Here is a 14621-nt window from a genome sequence, read left to right as displayed (position 1 = left end):
TATATTCTACAATTCTGCAATTTAATTTCACTTTTATCCAAAGCAATGTACATCTGAGAATAGATACAACACAAGCAAGGATCTAGTCAGGAGAAAGCAACCTAGATAAGTGCAAATAAATGAAAAACACTTTCTATATGTTAAATGTAAGTGCATAACTCAGCAGCTACATAAAATGAACAGCTAAAGATCTCATGAGATGATAGTGTCATTCACTAAACATGATGTATTTTCTGTTCAGGGGTTGCTAGTACGGCAAAAAAAGGCACAATTTAATGATTTAATGGGACCAACAGACAGATGGAAATTAAGAATATTAAGATTAAGGAATTAGATGGAACATGCAGCTCTGCCCTAAAATACAAATTGCTTTTTGTGTGTATGGATTAAACAAAGAAAATGTGAAGTCTAGCAGAGTGTTACAGCTGATAGTACATTTAATTATTAATATCATTAGAACCAGATTGGCTTTTTTTCCCATTCGATGCATTGCTAAATTTGTCACTTTTTGCCTCTGCGTGGTGTAATGCATAGATAGAAATGGTGTTGGTCCTATTTGACCAAGTGTATGAGTGCTGCCATTGTGCATGTATTTATGTGTCTTAAGTTGACTGTTTTGTTGTTGGGTTTATCTTTGTTTATCCAGACAAATGGGCTTCTTCAGCAGAGCAGTCAGAATGAGCTCCAGCTGAGTACAGAGACTCAGGAGTACCAGGACGATAGTGAAGACAACACAAAGAGAGCCTACAGGTTTGTGTGTGTGTCTGTGTGAGTGGCATCAAAAAATATCCCACCCACCTGTTCGCCGTCTCAATTCTGACCCTTCAGAAACCCCTCTGTAAAGCACTAGAGGTGATAATTACTGCTTCCACCCTCTTCAATATTATCTAGTCTGTCTTTGCAAATCATTTCACAGCTCCGTCAAAATTCATCAGCCCATAACCCAGAACTGAACTGTGATCTTAGGTCTCCTCAGCAGCTTTCAGTGGTTAAGTTCAACATTATGTATGGACCATTCAAGGACATTCAGTGATTTTTATTGGATCTGGTCCTGCTATACTGGCTGAGTGATTGTACTGCAAATTATTTGTGGCTCATTCTGATGTTGCTGACATTTAATTCCCCAAATCCTTCCCACTGAACAAGCCGCTACATGGTTTGATTCTGCCGTCCAATGAGGAACCTGGTTTTTACAGAAACACTTGACATTCAGGGGAAAGAGTTCAATTCTTGCCTCATCAAACAGGAAAAACTGCTGCCAGAGTCCTTTTAAGGGCAGTTTTGAGAAGTACAGATAAATCAAGACTCTTACAGGTCTATTTAATCCAGCATTTAGGGGCTGATTGTGTCACAACATTCAGGTCTGATGATAGTCGGCTCTGCAGAGATTCTTTTCTAACACTGATCACGTGGCATGAACTTCAGCTGGTCTCCTTCTCGTATTTCGTCCTGATTGGAATACTGAGACTTGGGCTTCATTCATGCCAACACAATTTCACACACATTTTTAAAATGTTTTACTTCTGCTACTTTTGCACGTACTGTTTAGACAGACTCTGTCTTCAGTTTCTTCACTGAAGACAGGTGAGCTGTCACATCAGTCACTTTCTGTAATATGCAGTTCAGTAATTTGTCACAAAATGGATTAAGATTGTATTTTGTTTATTTGTGCATTATTATGCATTGTGTCACTTGATGTACTATAGGCCTGAGTGATAAAACAATACCAGTCATACCAGTGATGGACACTACATGAATTGCAATAACAAATTGCTCAATAAAACGTTCGATAGTTAGATTTGAATGGATCAGATGCAAACCGCCATGAAATCGCAAAACAGAAAGTTTAGTTGCATGAATACATCCAAAGCAATACTGTCTTCCTGATTCACAAATGGCCTGTCATACCTTGAAAATGGAGTCTCTTTGCGCTCTGTATTTGTCCACATGCTAGGATACCTGCTTCCGTGCAGGTATCCTAGACGTGCTAGTCCGAGGCCACCACAGACTTCCCCTGGTGGAAGCTGCAGTTGACCGGAACCAACAATTCGCTTGCAAAATGGGCTATGCAGTCAAAATATACCCACAGCCTTAGCGACACACTGTGCAGCCTGCTAATGGATTTGTTGTCAGAGAGCACATCGAGGCTTCCATCTGGTGACATTAAGTCCTGGCCATCCACTCAGAATGTTAAAACCAGTGTGGTGTGGCGACCTCGCCCTGGTCACCCTTTGTGTTCCTCCTGATTGTACTTGCTTACTTCATTTATGGTGTAGAAAGGGGAGATGATTGTGTGAATACCATAGCTCTGTCCTTGACTTTCAGAATGCTATCACTTCAACAGATCAAATCAAATCAAATCAACTTTATTTATATGGCACGTTTCATACAAAACAGTAACACAAAGTGCCTCACAGAGGATAAAAACAAGAATACCACAATATAAAACACTATGAAAAACCCGAAACCTCCCACCCCCCACAAATATATACACAGATACACAATCACATATACATTCACACATACATAGACATTCGAACAGACATACAGACCCACACATACAAACATACCGACATACACACACCCACATACACCATCTGTCCGTAAGAGATATAGAGGAGACATGGCTGGGCACCGAAATCCGAAGTGAGGAAGAGCCACCTTTGGGGGCCACGCACACCGAGAGGAGTCATGGACCATGACTGCAGGGGCGCCTACACAAGGACCACCCCAGCCCAGGCAGACAAGAGACTCCACACGAAGGTGTAAAGCTCTCCAGCCACCCGAGCCAGGGCCATCCACGGGCCAGCACCCCCATCAGTGGACCAGAAACAACTCCAGGTGTGGTAGGCCCCCAGGAGGAAACACTGGAAAATCGAGGGACTAAAACAGTAAAACAAACAAATAAATAAATAAATAAAAGGTGCTAAAACTGAGGATAAAAGAATAAGATGTATAAAGTAAAAATTTATATATAAAATAGTAATAAAAAATGTAAGAATAGAGGTCAGCTTAAGAAGTTATAAAAAGTTAAAATGAGTCAGTTAAAAGCCTGATTAAAAAGACGGGTCTTGAGCCTCTTTTTAAAAACATCAACGTTCTCTGCGGCCCTGAGGTTCTCTGGGAGGGTGTTCCACAATCGGGGGCCATAATAACTGAATGCCGCCTCCCCGTGTGTTCTAGTTCTAACTTGTGGTATCGTTAAAAACCCAGCACCAGAGGACCTCAGGGTCCACGAGGGTTGATAAAATAAAAGTAGTGCAGACAAATAAGAAGGCCCAAGACCGTTAAGACACTTATAAAGTAATAAAAGAACCTTAAAATCGATCCTGAAGCGCACGGGGAGCCAATGCAGCGATTTTAAGATAGGTGTAATATGCTCCCGCCCTCTGGTCCTCAACAGCACTCGTGCGGCTGAATTTTGTAATAATTGTAAGTTACGCATGCTCTTTTTAGGAAGACCAGAGAGCAGGGCATTACAGTAATCTAAACGACAGAAAATAAAAGCATGCATCAGCACCTCCTGAGAGAGGAACGGACGGACTCTGGCTATATTCTTGAGTTGGTAAAAACCTATCTTTGTTATGTTTTTGATGTGTGGAATAAAAGTGAGCTCAGAGTCGAAAATCACGCCCAGATTTTTTACTCATTTTGAGGGTTTAAAATCCTGTAACTTGTGATGTCACGTTAATTGACGATGCTGTATGTTACAATCCATCCATTCTCTATACACCGCTTTATCCTCACTAGGGTCGCGGGGGTGCTGGAGCCTATCCCAGCTGACTTGGGCGAAGGCAGGGGACACCCTGGACAGGTTGCCAGTCTGTCACAGGGCTACATATACAGACAAACGATCACACTCGCATTCATACCTACGGGCAATTCAGTGTGCGCCAATGACGTCGGACCATCGGTCAAATCCGATTTGTGTACCAAAAGTCCGGTAAAACTTACTACATTACTGGTCTCATGTCTGGTGTAATTTTTTTCCTGTAACCCCGAAGTTCCACATAATGCGATCGCGCCGCGCCGTGCAACGGAACGAAGCACCGCTGTCTTGCTCCGAAAGTCAAAGCACACAGCAAGCGCAGCGAAGCGGCGTGCCGTCCGGATGGGGAGGGCTACTCCTCAGAGAGGCTCTCGTGTGAACAGCGATATCACGCGATAAAAACGCATGATATAAACAGAAAATAAATAAACCACACCTCATTTCGCTTCTACAAGGTTGCTCTGCTTGACCCAGCCACATTGCTCTGTGATTTATGGTTGAGTACATGATTTATGTTTTGATCTCAAATGAGTGCTTTTCTTTATCCAATAGTTAATTTTGTATGGTTTATTCTATATAAAAACGGTAATTTCTCTTCACCCATGGTTTCATACATACCTGCAAACATAATTAATAAAGTAGTAAATTTGTATAACAATTATAAAAATTAAATTATACATCAACTTTTGGTACATTTGTGCATAAAATATTCGGTCCAGTAAAAACTGTTTCGGTCCAGTAAAAAATTACTGTTTACTGGTCCACGGTCCAGTAATAAATTGTGCCCATTCGCGCAGACTGCAATTTAGAGTAATCAATTAACCTCAGCATATTTTTGGACTGTGGGAGGAAGCCGGAGTGCCCGGAGAAAACCCACGCATGCACAGGGAGAACATGCAAACTCCATGCAGAAAGATCCCAGGCTCAGGCCGGGATTTAAACCGGGGATCTTCTTGCTGCAAAGTGAAAGTGCTAACCACTACGCACTGTGCAGACCTATGTTACAAACATTTTACATATCCCATATCTGGAAAGGTTTTGTTGTGAAGGCAGACTTGGATTAATGAGCTCTTCACGCATGTTTTATGGACAGACGAGATGAATCACCTTGGATGGCCCTGATGGCTGGCCAAGAGGATGGGTGGCCAATGGACAGGAAACCCCACGATGTTTACAGCGGCAGCAAGGTGGCGGTGGTGTCATGGTTTGGGCAGGACTTATTAAAGATGAGGTTGTGGGTCCCTTTTGAGTTCCAGAAGGGTTAAAAATCAACTCCGAGACATACTATGAGCTACTAAGCAACACCCTGTTCAAACAATGGTTCAACAAGAACCCTGCTTCTTTCAAAAAGGCTGTCATTCTGATGCAGGACAACGCACCAGCCCAGACATTGGTCTTTAGATGTTGTTTTGCCCATTCCAACCGTTTTTCTTTGTGGTTTTTGTTGAGTGGAGGCTGTTTGGGTGATTTCTTGACTGTTCCGTACTCTCTTAGGATGTGGCATCTGGTACTTATAGGAACTTCGGGTAAGTCACAGCTTTTAAAGATGGTAGAACTTGATGCCAGGGGTCGTCTGGCTGCTTCTCGCTTAATTCTTCTCAGATCCTTTGATGATAACGTTCTTTTTTTCTTTTCAACTCGCTTTTTTCTGCCATCTTGACTGTTTTTGATATACTTTTTGATGGTCCTAGTATCTCTTCCCAATTTCTTGGCAATTTTATTGGGAGTAAGTTTTTCTGACAGCAGCTGAACTATTTGACTCTTTTCTGTAGCCGTTAAGTCCTTTTTTTTGTCCCATTTTGATGAAAGCTAAAACTTGCCTAATAATTTGACACATGCACTTTTGACAGATGTGGTGATTTTCTTGCTTTAAATGTAATATAATTTGAAATGATGTCTGACAAATACAAAGTTAGCGTAGGAGAAGACTAAAAGTGGGAAGACCTGGACTTATTTCTAAGACTATGTTTTGGACAAAAAACCTACTTGCCTAATAATTTGGCACAGGGTGTAGAGAAAGACCTCAGAGATGCATGTTTGCTCATACATCCCCTGTCAAAAGTTTTAGGACACTTTCTCATTCAAATAAAGTAGAACCTGTCCTACAACTTTTGACAGGGGGTGTATCTACCAAATTTGGTACACATATGCAGCACATCAGGCTGAACAAAAAAGTCAGTGACAGCCACATTCCAAACCCAACAGGAAGTGAGCTATTTTGCGTTGAATGTCAGATTTTGTCCATTTTTCATTTTTTTCGAGAGCGAACTCCTCCTAGGGGGAAACTTCAATTCACCTCAAATTCGGCCAGTACATACAGGAGGCCTTAATGATCCAAAGTTATTAAAATCTTTTTCCAAAGTCAAAGGGCGTGTCCGTGTCGGCCTCTGGAATTTTGATCCTTCGCCATGAAATTTCAAATGCTGTGTAAATGCCCTGAACATGCTCCAATCTGCCTGAAACTTTACATGTATGACCAGAGTCCTGCCCTAATCACATCCACATGATGAAATACACCCCCTGTCAAAAGTTGTAGGACAGGATCTACTTTATTTGAATGAGACAGTGTCCTAAAACTTTTGACAGGGGGTGTATATCTCAAGCACCTCTTCACTTCTCCATCTCAACATCAGTCCTTCATTTGTAACAAGTTGAAACTGTTTTGTAAATCTCATTTATTTTATTCAAGGGTTTGACTAATATGATATAAATAGCTGCTTAACATCTGCATCATGTCTTGTTGGATATTTTACTAGTAGTCAAACCTTTGGCATCATTCTCACACACCATGTTTGTATCTCTGGCATTAGCTTAATACTTCTGCATATTTATTGAGGGTAATTGTATACATGGAGCTGGTTGTGTCTTCCGAAAATGATAAGATTAACCTAAATTCATTGTGAAAATGAATATGACATCTATTCAGGAACATACATGTGTAAAAACTAGTGCACTAATTAGATTTTCTCAGGCTGAGATGGTTTCATTTGGTTTGAAGATTGTTTTATTACCTCCATCCTCACATCACAAGGGAAGATAATTAGTTTAGTTCTTTTTTTTTTTTTTTGCAGAAACTAATGTTCACTGTAAGTTCACTTATATAATCCTGATATGAAGTGGCAGTCAACCTTCCACTACCTCATTAGCTCACTAATTAACATGAAAGCTCCCCAGATGCTTCATTTGATACATCTGTGGAATCTGCTGCATTCCATTACAACAACTCTGCCGTAAATTCTACTTTTACAGAGCTTCTACATTTTCAGTTTTTGTTGACACTGTGAAAAAGGTTATTTGAAATCATTGTGGGCAGTGATGGTGTATGTGACTACATTTCCTTTACAAGTGTGTAAATGTGAATTAAAATGATTACAACGTCAACAAAAATAAAAAATGCAGAAGATTCATGAGGTAGAAATTGTAGCAGAGCTCTTTTACTGGTTTGCAAAAAGCGACCAGTGAGTGTTTGTTTTGTTTCTTAAGTTGGGCATAAAATTGAGGGTAATAATAACAACTTGATCATTTTGAAGTGATTCACACCGAAAAGAAGACTCCAAGAAGTCAGGTTTAGCTTTTTTCATTTCACCCAGTTTTCATTTCAAAGCACAGATCTCCTGCTGTTTGTGACTAGCATCTACACTTCTCTAGTGCTTTAAATCCCTAAAACTGAGATTTCTTTGAATGCAGGTAACCCAACTTAGTTTGACAACTCTGGGGTTGCATTTTAACACCACTTTCGTATTGGGTTTTTCAGATTTTTGATTTGACTTTGCTTTGTTTATTTTTGTGTCATGCACACAAGAACAAACCTTCACGAGTTTACAAGACACCACAGCAGTATAATAGCATCACACACATTATTCTGCTGTCCAGTTCTCAAACAAAATATGCTGCCTTCTATCCCATACATGGCAAAGAAATTCTGACATGAAAAAGGTTCCTGTTTTTAAACATAGCTCAATTTTTATGGTCATCCAACCAAAATAAATCGAACAAAAAAGAGGACATCTTACTAAAACGTATGTTCCTCATGTCTTCATATACAGGGCAGTAAAGGTCTAGTGACTTGATATGTCTGCAAAGTCTGATGTTTTTTGTGTTTCTCACTGAAAAGTAACAGTTTAGACCAGCACCGAGGCAGAAAAATTAATTCATATTCATTTTTGCCATTGCTGTTCTTCCTCTTTCTGAAACGGTCTTGATGGAAATCATTTTTGTTTTGAAACTTCCTTTTTAAAGATCGAACCTTGGATATGTGGATGTAGCTTAAGAAATAGTAGTGCAGATACCCACCCATTAAACCACAACATGTCATTTTTTATGCTTCTAGGGATTTTATAAACAATGTAATTTGCAAATACACTACTGTTCAAACTTGAGGGTCATGCAGGCCATGTCATGTTTTCCATGAAAACTCACATTTTTATTCATGTGCTAACATCATTGCACAAGGGTTTTCTAATCATCAATTAGCCTTTTAGCACCATTAGCTAACCCAATGCAGCATTAGAACACTAGAGCGATGATTGCTGGAAATGGGGACTTTTCCCTGGCAGATTTTACGTCTCTCACAACAACAAGAAGGTGAATGGTACCAAAGTCATGGCCCATGTAAGAAAAAAGACCATCTTGACAACCGAGAACTGACCAGCCAACCATATGTAACTTTTCACATGCTAATCTATATGGACAATTTGAGCATCTTTACTTCTAATTGTCAACTTGTCTCCTCTGTGGAGGAGTGTGTGCTGGCATATTTAGCACAAAGCTTGATTTAATCTAGATATGAGATTATTTATCTTTGCTACAATGCTACATACACTGCTGTTCAAAGTTTAGCGATCACCCAGGAAATTTCATGTTTTCCATGAAAACTCACACTTTTATTAATGTTCTAACATAATTGCACAAGGGTTTTCTAATCATCAATTAGCCTTTGAACACCATTAGCTAACACAATGTAGCATTAGAACACAGGAGTGATGGTTGCTGGAAATGTTCCTCTGTACCCCTATGGAGATATTCCATTAAAGTCAGCCGTTTCCAGCTAGAATAGTCATTTACCACATTAACAATGTCTACACTGGATTTCTGATTCATTTAATGCTGTCTTCATTGAAAAAGACTACTTTTCTTTAAAAAATAAGGACATTTCTAAATTTTTGGACGGTAGTGTACATGGTATCCCACGTCATCATGCTAAATGTTTTAAAGGGAAAGACATACATTTTTTTGACAAATTCAACAAAAAAAATATTGGGTGTTCATACGTAGGCCTGGCTCTGTAAATAGGAAAGAAAGTGGCTCAGAGTGATCCAAACAGTACTCTTCTGTCCCTGCACAGAACGGGGATTAGGGAAAGGGAGATCAGAGGAACAAGAGGGATCGTAAATCTGGCACATGCTAACTATCTAAACTAAAAATCTAGATGCCAACAGTCTTTCTCCAGAATCACACTGCACTTTTACATCATGCACATTGTGAATATTGAACTGAAGTTTGATTTTAAAGATCATCCCAGATCAATAAATGGTTTGACTCTGGACAAGACAACAATTAAGCAACTTTGCCAAAATGTATAACTTTCCTGTTAAGTTTTGATAAAGGAAAAGAACACCAGACATCACAAATAGCAGACATCTATCTCTCTGCAATAAACAAACAAAATTTCACCTGCCAGCTACTTCAGAAACTGTAGGCACTTGCTTGTCAACAGAAAGGCTTGTCATTTTGTTAGGAAGCATACCTGCCAACTGACACCAAATGATTTTTAGCATTAAATCAACTTAAAATGTGGCTAAGAATCATGTTTCCATGTTACTTAAACTGTCAATTCATAAATGCTGAAGGAAAAGATCAAGGACAAACTTAATAATATATAGCCTTTCAGAATGTTCCTTTAATTTGACAGGTACTAAACTCAAAATATCACAGGCATCCAGATCACATTTTTCAATATTGTGATGACATTTCTCATTCTAATAAACAATTTTTTGATGTTTCATTTACCATAAAGTCATTAGGAAATATTACCTACTTCTGTTCATGAAATGATTTTTTTGGAAGTTATAACTTGAATCCTTATACCCAATAACAGCATTACTGACTTATCAAAAATACCTCACTGTATGTAAAATAAGTCTCGTCATTTCAAAGTCTAACATTCACAAAGAGTCTGCACACATCAACAGTAGAGTCAGCACATTTTTCACAACTAGACCGGTTACTATGAACTTCTTGTTGTGCTGTCGGCTGTCAGAATCGAAGTGAAGCAGATGATATGGCAGCTTTGAGAGCGACCAGGAGGAAGTTGCTTTGTTATCGCGGCTAAACGTTTGGTTATGAAGACACTTTGAGCCAGAGAAGGCGTCAGGCCAGCTGCTCGAAATGATTTACTTAATACTGATTTCCGCGTTCTCCGGAGCAGTCGTTACGTTGATATTACAGTTCCTGCTGATATACCGGAGAAGCCCTGAGCCCGTAGGCAGGACAGTGCAGTATGTCAAAGTAGTGCCTGATACGCATTGAAGGATTGCTTTAATACCCAACATGCCGAACCAGGCCAGCAGCAACAGGACAGCACACCATCTGCTGCATCCGTGTCTGGCAGGCAGCAGGAGGCGGCTGTCAGCGGCAGCAGCCCCAAACAACAGCCGCCACCGCCTTCTCAAAGCGAGCCCATTGATGCGGCCAAAGCCGAGACGTGCAATTTCCTAAACGCTATCTTTCTGTTCTTGTTCAGGGAACTCTGAGACACCCCAGTCGTCAGACACTGGCTCACCAAGAATATTAAAGTCGAATTTTCAGGAGCTCCTGCGCACGCATACCGATGTTGACACTTGTGTTAGTAAACACTGCAAGCCATCTATATTAGCAGCATGCAGTGCCGATTGTTTCTGTTCTAAATTTAGACACGGTTCTTAGCGATTTCGTGAATGTGTTTCATGTTTTTGGATGTTTTTTGATTGACTGCTATGTGAAAATCCGTATTTTGATTAATAAAACCGTAACCTGGAGTGGGATCATGAAAACCGTAATCATTACAGCAAAACCGGAGTAGTTGGCAGGTATGGGGAAGGCACATTGAGCCACATCACTGGGGTTTAGGTAGTGTTTTTGTTGACTCCTGTTCATTTAGGATTCTCTTGCGTTGTGTCTACCAAAGGCAGTCAAGCCACTTCTGTAGTTTGGGTCTTGTAAGTTTGAAAAGACAGTACAAATTGATCCTTCTGGGTTTATAAGCTGCAACATGACCTTGAAGAATCCAGTTTTGCTTAAATTACTAAACACTTCCCTTTTACTGTTCAGTATGTGTTCAGTATACCTCTCTTTTCCCAATAAAATTAAATTAAACTATACAGATATATTTTTTTGTGTTCCAGTCAATTTCACAAATCAGTGCATGTTGCATTGTCATAAATAATAATTCACTTTTTTTGACTGTCTTTCATCCTCAGGTGCACTTGGTGCAATAAAGGCTTCAAAAAGTCGAGCCATCTGAAGCAGCATGTGAGATCCCACACTGGGGAGAAACCGTTTCGTTGCCCCCTCTGTGGACGAGCCTTTGTATCATCCGGAGTACTGAAGTCACATCTCAACACACATACAGGTACGCTTGCATTACACTATCCTAGTTTATTACCATTGTCCACACTTCTAGCCTTTAAAGGTCAATGACTAAATTAGTCATTTATTCGGTTCAAGGCCAACCTTTACACTGTGCAAAAATCTTTTTTTAAAAAAATAATTTCCTTATCTTCCAAAGCCTGGCTTTCTTGCTTTTATCAAAAAGTTTTAATTAGTCTCCGCCACTGATTTCCAAAATCAATCCTTGCTATTTGCAGTGCAACTGAAAATCTGTAAAAGAAGAAAAATCCTTTTTCCCTATGTTAGAAAAAATAAATATCTGGAGTGTTTAAATAGAGTAATTAAAGTTATTGGTGCCCTGCGACAGACTGGCGACCTGTCCAGGGTGTCCCCTGCCTTCGCCCGAGTCAGCTGAGATAGGCTCCAGCCCCCCTGCGACCCTAATGAGGATAAAGCGGTGTATAGAGAATGGATGGATGGAAGTTGGTTGGTTGGTTTGCTTTTTAGAATTGCATTTTAGATACAGGGCTGCACAGTGGATTGGTGGTTAGCACTGTCTGCTCACAGCTAAAAGATCCCCTGTTCGTGTCCCGATCTGGACCTGGGATCTTTCTGCATGGAGTTTGCATGTTCTTCCTGTGCATGTGTGGGTTTTCTAAGGGTTCTTTGGCTTGCTCCCACAGTCCAAAGACATGCTGAAGTTAACTGGTGATTCTAAATTGTCCGCAGGTGTGAATGTGTGTGTGATTGTGTGTCTCTATATGTATTCCTGGTGACCTGTCCAGGGTGTCCCCTGCCTTCACCCTATTAGTCAGCTGGGATAGACTCCAGCCCCCCGCGACCCTAATAAGGATTAAGCAACGCATAGATAATGGATGGATGGATTTTAGATACAGGGAATTTAATATTGCATTTTTTGAGTGGACTTACATTAGTAGTATGACACCAGAAAATTTTCCAGTTTTCTTATTTAAATTTTTAAATCTTCTAATTTCTCTGAGTAAAAATACCTAAAGGGTTCTTAAATGGAACTTCCTGAAACCTGCCTCTGTGATGTCTCACTGACAGGAGTGAAGCCCTTCAAGTGTAATGTTTGTGACGCCTCATTCACCACCAATGGCAGCCTAAACCGCCACATGATTATCCACATCAAGTCTTTCAAATGTTCCATGTGTGACGAGAGCTTCCGGACCAGCCTGCTGTGTAAAAGGCACATGAAGAAGGAGCACGCTGTGGAGGACCAGAGTAAGGATGCTCGGACAACATTTGAATGTTTTAATTCATAGCACTTTTTATGCTCAGGGTCATTTATATTCCGTTGCTTCTCCAGAGTTAGGATGAAGTTCTGAAAGTTGGAAAAAAACTTTTTAGTAGTATGAAAATGATTTAACTACGGAGGGAACTTTAAGATACAGCTGATCAGCATGCAGTAGATTGATCTTTGAATATTAAATCTGGGGTATGCAGGAATCTGGAAAAGGCAAGCACAAAATATTATAAAAACCAAACTCCCATCCAGACTCATCGTCAGCTTGCATGGTAACTCCACCAACACAACTTCACCAGCCACTACAACACATTTGCTGGATAATTTAATGATCAGCTTTCTTACCCAGGAGAAGAACAACAAGCTCAAAATATAGTAAACTGGATGTATTTCATTCGTTGAGCATGCTTTGCTAATAGTGACAGGTTTTAATCTAGAAAAGCAACTTCTCCTGCAGCTGTATGTGGATTTGTAATGCAGTAAATAGGAACAACTCACTCTCTCTCTCTCTCTCTCTCTCTCTCTCTCTCGCTCTCTCTCTCTCTCTCTCTCTCTCTCTCTCTCTCTCTCTCTCTCTCTCTCTCTCTCTCTCTCTCTCTCTCTCTCTCTCTCTCTCTCTCTCTCTCTCTCTCTCTGAAAAGACATCAGATTGGCCAAATTGTCCTTTCACAAGATATAGTTTCTAATGCCTCAAAACAAAGCAAAGATAAGACACAAAAGTCTAGTTTCCTCTTTGACCACTTGAATTCTATATTTATTTGTATTACGTTATATGCTCAAAGGTTATTATGGAGTCTTGGCCAAGCAACACCAAAAGAATACTGCCTACGCCAACTTTAATGGACAGAAGGGTTGTAAATGTTTTTATACTGAAAATCTGAGGGTTTAAGTTCCGTTGTAAAGTGAGGAAATAATATCTGTTTAGTTGGGACAAATGAACAATACTAGTTACAAATTTGGACATACCTGCTCATTTAAGGATTTTTCGTTGTTTTTATGATTTTTTTATGTTATAGAACAAAATAAAAAGCCTCCAAAATAGTAAATAATGGTAAATGGTAAAATGGTCTGTATTTATATAGCGCTTTACTATACCTGCAAGGTACCCAAAGCGCTTCACAAGCGTCACATTCACCCATTCACAACATAATGCATTTGGAAATATGTAGTGAACAAAAACAAAGCAAAAGTATGTTTTAAAGTTTAGATTCTTCAAAGAAGCCAGAGTTTAGCTTCTCTTAACTGGCTTCGTAAGGAACATTTTTCCAGCAGTCCCATATATGCTGATGCAATTGTTGGATTCCTTCACTATGCATGTCATCATTTTTTCACCTTTGGTTAAATAGTGGCTAGTATGTTATAAACTCAGATATGAACACTAACACCAGACTTCACTTATTACAGTTATAGGTCTGGATAATCAAGACGTGGAGGAAGAGGAAGACGAAGAGGAGGGCGATCAAAAAACATCAAAGAGGAGGGGTCCAGAAATCATCACTTTCACCGAGGAGCAAGCAGCCGAGCTCGCAAAGGATCCCGGTGAGGAGGCCTCTGTGTCGGAGCGAATCCTCGCCCAGTCAGCGGCGGAGAGGGATCGGATCAGCGAGATCAAAGACAAAGCTGTGGAGCTAGAAACAGAACCCAAGTTCGCCAACTGCTGCAACTACTGTCCCAAGAGCTTCAAGAAGCCCAGTGACCTTGTCAGGTAAATGCCACACCTGTTTGTAGAGGGACGTTACGAGAAACGTACAATTTCCACGGTCATCATAAAGCATAATCTGAACGACTGGGTTGTTTGAGTTTGGTAGAACTTCTTCAGTCACAAAGACACTAGTCTGAGATGGATAATTACACAGGATTCAGAAAAAACAACATTAGCATACCACTGCTTTCTGACATCCACATTCACAATGTGAAAGAGCAGCGTAGAGTAACAGAAACTAGTTAAATCCAGTGGGAATAGCCTTTAAGTTCTCAATCATCATATTTCATCATTCT

The 14621-nt window shown here is 40.1% G+C and overlaps 1 protein-coding gene across 1 annotated transcript in view; it reads left to right on the top strand.

Annotated features, from left to right (window-relative positions):
* Positions 1–14621, top strand: part of LOC110948233 (zinc finger protein 236) — a 97740-nt gene that overhangs the window by 33792 nt on the left and 49327 nt on the right. The window contains exons 17-20 of the mRNA XM_022189671.2: positions 647–750; positions 11227–11378; positions 12425–12601; positions 14028–14328. Coding sequence (XP_022045363.1) covers positions 647–750; positions 11227–11378; positions 12425–12601; positions 14028–14328 — 734 coding nt within the window. The remainder of the gene's footprint in view (positions 1–646; positions 751–11226; positions 11379–12424; positions 12602–14027; positions 14329–14621) is intronic.

This window comes from Acanthochromis polyacanthus, chromosome 12 (assembly GCF_021347895.1).
Source record: "Acanthochromis polyacanthus isolate Apoly-LR-REF ecotype Palm Island chromosome 12, KAUST_Apoly_ChrSc, whole genome shotgun sequence".
NCBI classification, from domain to species: domain Eukaryota; kingdom Metazoa; phylum Chordata; class Actinopteri; family Pomacentridae; genus Acanthochromis; species Acanthochromis polyacanthus.
Note: the sequence above shows the minus strand (reverse complement) of the source record. Positions and strands in the feature narration are given on the sequence as shown.